This window comes from Camelus ferus, chromosome 1 (genome assembly GCF_009834535.1).
Source record: "Camelus ferus isolate YT-003-E chromosome 1, BCGSAC_Cfer_1.0, whole genome shotgun sequence".
Lineage (NCBI taxonomy): Eukaryota > Metazoa > Chordata > Mammalia > Artiodactyla > Camelidae > Camelus > Camelus ferus.
The window spans coordinates 44,873,741-44,883,201 of NC_045696.1; the positions used below are offsets into that span (position 1 = coordinate 44,873,741).

The window sequence follows — 9,461 nt, forward strand, 5'->3', positions numbered from 1 at the left end:
TTGTTCCTCTGAACAAATTTTCTATGGCTACTTTCAAGTTTTTCTTTTTATATTTGCTTTTGATTAGCTTACGTATAATGTACGTAGATGTGTTTTTCTCTTTATAATTTCTGCTTGGGGGTTGCAGACCATTTTGGATCTGCAAGTTAATGAACATCAACAAGTCTAAGAATATTTTTCATTGTTCAAATTTAGTCTCTGCCCCAATTCTCTTTTGCTTCTCTCACTAGGACTCCAATTACACATTTGTTAGACTGCTCAAAATTGTCCCACACATCACTGAGGATCTACTTCTTTTTTTCGTATCATTTTTCTCTCTCTTTTTCAGAATGTATAATTTATATTTTTTGTCCTTAAGTTCAAGGCTTATTCTACCACCTCCATCTATTGTTAAGACAATTTAGTGAATTGTTAGTTTCCAATATTGTAGTTTCAAGTTACAGAGTTACTTTTGTTTACATTTTTGGTGCTGAGAATTCTATCTGTTCTCTCATTGTTACCATATCTTTCTTTATTGAACATGTGATATAATTATTGATTTAAAGTTCTTACCTGCTATTTCCAAAGTCTTTGTTATCCAAGGACATTCTCTGGACTTTGTATTACAGTTTTTGTTCTTTATATATATGATAACTTTTTTTTTTATTAATACTAGTCTTTGATGATATGTTGTAGAAATTCTAATTTCTATCATATAGACTAAAGTATATGGATTGTTTTTCCTGGCAGACACTTAGATTACTGGCTGATTTCCTTGAACTTGTGAAGGTTACTTTTATATTTCATATTTCACATCTGTTTTAGGGTGAATTCTGAGTCTTGACACATAGTCTTGGCTTTTCTGGGATTTCAGTAGAAACACTGATATGATTGCCAAGAATTTCTGGCTTGGTGAGGTTCAACTCCAAACTCTGTCTCCTTTGTGTGGGTAACAGCTAAAATCTATGTCAAGTTTTAAGCTTTCCAGCTGTTGCTTTTGTCTGGGCTATGTGAAATTTCTTCCACGTATGGGCAGCTTAGGGATCATCCAAGGGTTTTACTGTAATTTACACACAAATTCAGGGTCCTCATCATTCTTTAGGCCTCTCCTTTTTGAGATTTTCCCCCCCTTGATTTCCAGAATTTTGTACTAGTTAGCCTATGGCTCTCCAACTGGGAAGTGCCATCAAAGGAAAATGTCTGCAAAAGTAGAGCTCACCCAGTATAAGGATCGAATTCCCTTCAGTTTCTGCTTTCTTTTTGTTATTCTCAAGTACGGTCATATAGGTTATTCTGTATTATTCTGAGAGTTTATAACTGTTACAATTGTAAGGATTAACAAAACACAAGTGGGTTTTTATTTTTTTTTTTTAGTCATTACTAGTACAAGAACTTCTTATAGTACAGGCATTATTTCAAAGTTGTGAAATCATTATGTCCTCAAACTTAATATAACTTTCTTCTTCTCATTCAGGTCAAAGTAGGTTGAAAAAGCCGCAATTGCAAAATCAATTTATTACATTGTGAAATTTATTCTAATTTATTTTTATATATGCATCTACAACATTGGCTCTTTTATCTGTCACTCTCTCTAGTGGCTCCAAACAAGTTGAAATTTTCACTTTAGAGGAAAAAATAGTATTGAATGAAGTAAGTTTGGAAGAATAAAAGAGAGAGAGAGAGAGTGAAGGGAAAAGTAAAGACAAAAGGAATGAAGGAGGGTGAGAGAAGGCAAGAGAATAAAAGAGAGGAGACAAGCGAAAAGATTTTGAGAATCATGTGTCTTTCCTTGATTGCTACAGTATCTTACTGATTTATAGAAATTGTAGTTATTGGTATGTATTAGAATATATAGTTAGGAGCTATTAGGATAATCAAGGTACATGTTTATATGTATAATTTTGTGCAGTTTTATCTGAAAAGCTTGGAGTAAGACATCACTCAATCTCTATCATTTCAATGTATTCTTTCTATTTTACCTGTCTGTAAAAAAGCAGCTGGGCCGGTATGGACTTCATATTGGTGGACACCAATATCATAAGAAACAGTAAAAGGAAATAGATATGAACTGTATTAATGTCAGTTAGTTCAGTTCAGTTCAGTTCAGTTAAAGAAGTATCTTTTGGATGCCTACCATATTCAGACAATATATTATGTGCTATGGGTAAAATATAAATAAAACATGGTCCTTATACTCAAGTCAAGGAGACTGAAGAGATTGGCCACCTCTTGAAGTGTCATGGGATAGATGGCTGGAGATCCGGGTGGAGCCTCTCTGAAGGGAAGAGCTGGATCTTTCTGTATTTAAGGTCTGAAGACAGTGAGACATGCCAGAATCTCAATCAGAAGCTTGAGAGGACTGTGTCTTAGGAGTACAGACAAACCAGTTGTAGACTGAGTCTTACTAAAACTGCAGCTGAGCCTCAACCTAGATCAAATACTAATTGGATTGAAGTCATCCTATCTGTTCACCTGCCTGCTTAACAAACGAAAGGAGGGACCATATCTGTTGGAAAGTAACATTGTGTGAAGTCTCTATAGTTATTTTATATATGGTGTCATGTAAAATAAAAAGGACTGGATATGCAAAGAGTCCAGAAAATAAGATCAACAATCAAGAGGAAAAGTGGATGAGCAGACCCATGCATTATTTGGGTACTGTAGTTAACAGACAAGGATATTAAAATGACTATAAATAATATTTTGAAAGTGGAAGAAAAGATGGCAAAAAAAGATGAGTGGAATAGAAAATTGAAATGTACTTTAAAATATTTAAAAATCAAATTTACATTTTAGACCTGAAAAATATATTAAAAGATAAATCTCTGGTGGATGAATTTAAATGCAGATTGGCCACAGCAAAACACAAGAGAAGTAAACTGGGATACAGATCAATAGAAAACACCCAGTTTGGAGCACAGAGAGGAAAAAAAAATAGATAAGACACATAAGAGCATAAGAGACATGTGGGACACACGAAAGATTTAACTTATGTTAAGTAAAGTCTCAGAAAGACTTAAAGAGCAAGATTGCCCATCACCAGTAAAATTAAAAAGCCATGATGTATTCACACAATAAGCTATACAGCAATAAGAATAAACAACCCACAACTGCATGCAACATTATACATGAATGTCACAAACAAAAAGTTCAGTTTAAATGAGAGGCAGACAGAAATGAATAGATGTGGTATGATTCCATTTGTATACAGACTGTAAGAGCAGGTAAAACCATTCTGTGAGAAATGAGGATTGTGGTAACCTTTGGGGAGTTAGTAGTGACTGGAAAGGAGTATATTGGGGAGATTTTGCGTCTGCAACTATTCTGTTTCTTGAGCTGGGTACTAGTTACACTCATGCATCCAGTTTTTGAAAATTCATTGAATTGTACTCTGCTGTTAGGTACATTATCTTGTATGGAAATTATGGAGGTTACTAAGATTTTATATAGTTACTAATTAAGTAACTTATTAGCAAAAGAGACTAGACCTCAAGTGATCCATGATATACATATATACATGTATGATAATGTGATATATATATAATGTAGATGGTACATATATCTTTATATATATATATAGAGAGAGAGAGAGAGTAGGAGAGGGTATCTATATTAGTCTTTCCTTTGCCTGGAAAATATAGAAAAATATTTATGTAATAATATGATATAGCACAAAGCATAGACTCAAACTTACAGCATGGTCTTATTTACATTTTTAATGTCTCTCTTGTAAAATGCCATCACATTTTATAGAACTCAGTCGTACTGGCAGGGTTTAAGGTTGCTCTCCTGCTTATGAATAGATTTATAAGGCTGTAGTTTAAGTTAAATTAACAATTTTTAAGTCACAAATCAAATTAAACTTAGGCTAAATATAATGAATGTCCCAGTATGAAAGGGCCATATGTCTTTATCTTACTAGGACATATATCGTACACTGTTACACACTGTTCACACTATCACACTACTAACACTCACATTATTAACACGATCACACTATTAAGTTGTGATTCTTAGCAAATGAGTTAAGGGATTCTATTTAAAGCATAGAAATACTTTTAGGGAAAAAATGGAGTTTCTTACCCTAAGCTTCCTTAACCAAGAGACACATCTGGTATTACAGGATTTTTTAAAATAGAAGTATTACTTTGAATTATATAGCAATAATAATTTGACGTACCCTATCACTGTGGTTCCCCTGATGTGCTTACAACAGGGAGAGAGTTGGGAAGAAAGGAAGGAAGGAAAGAAGGGAGAGGAAGGGAGGGGAGGAGGGAAGAAGGAAGGAAGTGGTAAACTCTTGGAAATACAGTTATGATTTCTCCTGAGTGGTCACAACGCCAAGGAATTTAGCGGTGTGTTTAAGAAAGCCTGATTTCAGCTCTCAAAAGAGAGAACCTGGTAGTCGTGTGTGACCCTGGAAGCCACCGGAGCAGTGGTTCTCAACTTTACGTGCAGCAAACCACCAGGAGGTCTTATCACAGGTCGCAGGCCCTGTCCCGAGTTTCTGTTTACAAAGTTCTAATGTGGGCCCTCAGAATTTGCACTTCTGGCAAGTTCCCAGCGGGGGCTGACACTGCTGGTCTGGGACCACGATTTGAGAACCACCACATTAGAGCTGCCTTAGCTTCTGCTGTCAATGTTCTGTCATAACTCAGGTCTCTTTCCAAGCTTACTTTTGATGTATTTGATAAAACGGAATCCATAAACAAAGATATAGGACATTGGCTCAATATAGATGCGTAATAGGGAATACAGAGAGGGCAAGACCCTAATGAAACTTCTGCAGAAAATGTTTGCAGAACGTTTTTGCCCAGAATGAAAATTTTGACTATCAAATGATAATTACTTCCCAGAAAGCAGAGAGAAAAACAACCCAGCCAAAATCGTGATGCAGCTAAGTATGCAGAGTCTGTGTTCAAAGTAATTGACTTCCTTTTCTCCTAGCATATATTTAATGCAACCCCACGACCAAGGTAATTTCAGTGGAATGTGTTCTGTTACCAATCAAGGCTCACAGATGTGGAACTGTTTGCCCTACGGGCTTGCCTGTGTTAGGTGTAAAACATTGGCTTTTCAAAGATACATTAATGTGAACCCTAAAATTAAAAATAAGGAAAGATAAATTTATAAATGTCAACATGATGTTTAATTCTCTTGTAGGACTGCATCAAAACATGTAAACAAGGACCTTGGGAATCTGGAAGAAAACAAAAAATTAGAAGAAAACAATCACAAAACAGAAGCCTAAGAGAGAAACTGTCCCACTTGTCCAGGTGGGTAGGCTGTTGGAGGTTTATAGAAATAATTCCCAGGAAAGTATGAAACATCCTAGCAGATGAAAGATGAAGCCTCGACATTCAGATGCTTTATAATTGCAGGTTTCAAAACAGGAAAAGAGTGTTTCAGAAAGAAACTTTGGTTGCTCAGAAAGGTATTCTGAGAATAATGGAATCTCAACAGTCTCCCCATCCTCTGAAAAAAATCATTACCCTCAGAATAACCTAAATCAACTTTGAGATTGTAACATTCAGTGAGAACCTTGTAGTCTAATGCCAAAAATTTTGCTGAGTGCAAAGACACTTAGTTTTATAAGTTGATATTTTGGTTAGATGAGAGCCGATTCTAATACTTTGTTAATTTTAAATAGCAATTATGAGAATAGTTTTAAAATATGAAAATTCTAATCCACAGATGTAATATACTTAAAAGTGTCAGTGTATTTATACAGCCACCTCCCAAATAATTTTAATGACAAGATAAACAAATTTGTGTGTGTCTAGACACACACGCACTCTTCCAGATAGTACCTATATTATATATGTATGTGTGTATAATGTATACATCAACATTATATATACACATCCTTATATTGCACATATCTATATACAATAGCTAGATGAGTGTGGTTTTTAAGATACTCTCCAAAGGAGGTATGTTTCCATCGTATTGCCACTTGCTATTTGAGCTTTTTATTTTTATTTATGTTGTCTTGAACCAGTCAAACAGAGAAGCCATTTGGACAAATTATTTTGTGTGTCCTTGAGAATAACCATTACTGTAGTTTACTCATATATGTAAAAATCCCCAACAGCCACAGTAAAATTTTGGTTGATTATAAATAAACCACATTACAATCTGAGTGAGTCACCTAAGTTAATCCCATAGAGAAGACTGGGGGCAAGGGAAAAAGTCGTTATTAGAAGGATGTGCATAGGAAAGAAAAATAGAATAATTGAAATAAGACATTTTTAAAATCTGAAAACCAGATCTCAAAGTGATTGGGTGGAAGGACTAAGAACTGAATCCCTTGCCGCACACTGCCTTCCACTGGAGGCCAGATGTGCAGCATTTCTGCTGATTTTCACTTCTGCTTCTCTAGGATTCATTCCTCAATCCTTTGTAAACATAGAGTTTACCTTCCATTTTCTTCAAAATTAGATAAATTCTCAAAGGGAAACTGAGCTTGAAGACAAAGTCCACAAAATAGAGTGTACTTGAAGTGACAAGTGAATTTTTTTCACCTGAAAAAAAGATAAAATGAAATATTTTCCTGAAAAATCTTATAATCCCCGTAAGAATTAAGAAATTTCCACAAAAATAAAGATTCTCAACAATTCAAAAAAATTATTTGTAGAAGAGTTGCACTCATACCTGGGATTACAGTTGGGTTCAGGGACGATGGGGTTTTATACAAAGTTCTTATGAAGTATCACTTTTAGTACACAGTATATGTTGATTGTGAAATGACTGCCGTAGTAACTTACCTGAAGTATGTTTTCTCATCATTTCAGAGAAAAAACTATATAGACCAATTGAAGCATGAACGTGGATTGTATTTAAGACATAAACAAAGACATTGACAGCAATTCGTGGTTCAAGTATTAAGCAGTTCATTCTACCAAGCTGTCACAGGATTTTAGAGAATTATCTCAAGTGAAATAATGAAATGAAATTACAAACAATGACAAGAAGTTTTGGCAGCCATGATAATAGTTCATATGTTGTGTTGGTTTAATTTTTTTTTTCTGTAAATGTCTGCACTGAGAATTTCTTTTTGGTTTGCCTTTTCTGTAAATTTTTTACGTAGCTATTTTTATACACTGTAAGCTTTGTTCTGGGAGTTGCTGTTAATCTGATGTATAATGTACTGTTTTTATTTCAATTGTTTATATGGGTAATCTGAGAAGGTACATTTCTGATTCTGATTGCTATCAGTAATGCCCCCAAACTTTTTCACAAGCACCTAAATCCCAAAGGTGGCAGCTTGTGAAGACTGGGGACACACATTGCCCGAAGCAAAAGCTGTGATTTTTCTCACAGGGGAAGAGGCGGCAGAGGGTCAGATTGGTGTGCACCAGGTAAGCCATTGCTGTGTGTGTGCCACCAGCTGACTCTCAGAAGCAAACCACACACACATATGGACGCACACATAATAATGGTACTCCCAAACTCACAATTTTACCTACTCTGAAAAAAACCTAACAGAATTTGGGTAGCATTTACCTTTAGAGACACCTTTAGAGTAAATTATTTTCTGTCCAAATAAAAAAAAAAGCAAATCAATGTGTGAGAGACACTTTGGAAAAATCATGGGGAACATTTCCATATTCGAAGATCACAATGTAAATCACTGTAATTGAAAATTGATATTAAATCCTTTGGGTTATCCACTGCCTTAAAATTATACCTATTTCCTTTAAAAAAAAAAAAAGATATCAGTCAGAATTGGAGATTTTTAACAGTGATCATTATCAAAGCTGTGTTATTTTCCACAGAATATAGAATATATATTTTTTTCGTGTGTGTTTTTGTTAACTACGCTACAAATATTGAATGCACCTTGAGATAATTTAGTGTTTTTAACTGGTATATAATTTATCAAGCAGTACATGAAAGTGTAATAATAAAATGTCTATGTATCTTTAGTTACATTCAAATTTGTAACTTTATAAACATGTTTTATGCTTGAGGAACTTTTTAGGGTGGCAGTATAAATGGAGATTTCTGAGGTAGACTGGACACGGGCCAAGAGCTACGTGTGACTAGACTTTTAAACTCTGCTCTTTCCGGCAGAAGCCTGGTTTCTGGGAGAACACTGCACAGTCATTTTTGTCCCAAGGTTTGCATAACTTTATTGAAGAAAAAAAAAGGACATCAGATTTCCAGGTATAAAACTGTGTTCTTTGGGAGGAAAGGGAAAACTGGTGTTTGTTTTTTTTTAGATTGATGGAATAAGAAATTATGAAGGCAATGAAAAATAAACTGAAGATTAAAGTCAGATGAAGATTAGGAAATAAATACCTTGCCACTTCTGCATTATTTAGAAATACACGTTATTGTACATTTGTAAACCATTTGCTGTCTGGGCAATAGTGACTCAGTTTAATAAAAGCTTCCTGTAGTGTATTGGTATCAATTAAATACATAAAATATTCTATTAGTCTTGATGCTGTAAAAAAAATTGTGGGGAAAAAAAGAAAATATGTTATTTTGCCTCTAAACTTTGATTTATTGAAGTTTTATTTGGCAGGAAAAAAATTGAATCTTGATCAATATTTAAACCAAAGTGAAAGGGGAAAAACCAAAGTTGTTTGTTTTGCATGGCTAAGCCATTCTGTTATCTCTGTAAATACTGTGATTTCTTTTTTTTTCTTTTATCTTTAGAATTTTGTTAAAGAAATTCTAAAATTTTTAAACACCTGCTTTCCACAATAAACCATGAACACTAAAATGAAATTACTTCCATATAAATATATTTTTTCTTTTTTTCTTTTGGTATGAGAGATCAAAGATTCAAAGTCTAACTCTAACTCCTAAGATATATTTGCAGAATGAAGCAATGTAACAATAGAAAGAAAGGTTTATACTATAACTATTTCCTGACTACTGTGGTTAACTAAATCCAAAAACAGCTGTCAGAACCTAGAGAGCGGAACATAGGAACTCTGAAGTCTGGACTGAAAGCAGAAAGTTTTCCAGGGGAAAGGGGACAACATTGTCACAGGGAATCAATGCCTGGATAAGAAGGAAAGCTCATGTGTGTAACGGCGGTCATGGCCAGGCTGGGAAGGAAGAGAATGCACAGTCCTCAGCTTCTGAGGTTTCATCTCTCCAACTAAACTCTTCGGTAACAGGAGACAGATTTTGCCAGCTCAATGTTCACTCCCTATCTGTGGTTACAGGAATTGTATGTGGAAATGGATTAACATACCCGTCTATGCCTAAAAGATAATAAAACTGAAATATGTCTTCACATATCTCTCATAGCTGTCTGCCTCTTCTCTACACTAAGATGTTCATGTATGGAAAGTAGTTTTATTTATGAAAGAGTGGAAAACTCCCTGTGGCTCCCCATCTCTCTGGAGTGGGAGTGTAGCAAAATAAAGTTATCCATGCCTCCTGTTACATCAGGCGGACCACTTCAGCTAGTCCTTGATTTCACCAGTGATGATTTCCGTAGCGTGTGTGTCTCCGCCTGC

General features: G+C 34.8%; 1 protein-coding gene across 2 annotated transcripts in view; it reads left to right on the top strand.

Moving 5' to 3' along the window:
- ALCAM (activated leukocyte cell adhesion molecule) overlaps positions 1–9,239 on the top strand; it is a 188,670-nt gene extending 179,431 nt beyond the window's left edge. For both annotated transcript variants that reach the window (XM_014564247.2, XM_014564246.2), the window contains 2 exons: positions 5,143–5,255; positions 6,774–9,239. In XM_014564247.2, coding sequence (XP_014419733.1) covers positions 5,143–5,230 — 88 coding nt within the window. In that variant the 3' untranslated portion in view covers positions 5,231–5,255; positions 6,774–9,239. The remainder of the gene's footprint in view (positions 1–5,142; positions 5,256–6,773) is intronic.
- The last annotated feature ends 222 nt before the right edge of the window (positions 9,240–9,461 follow it).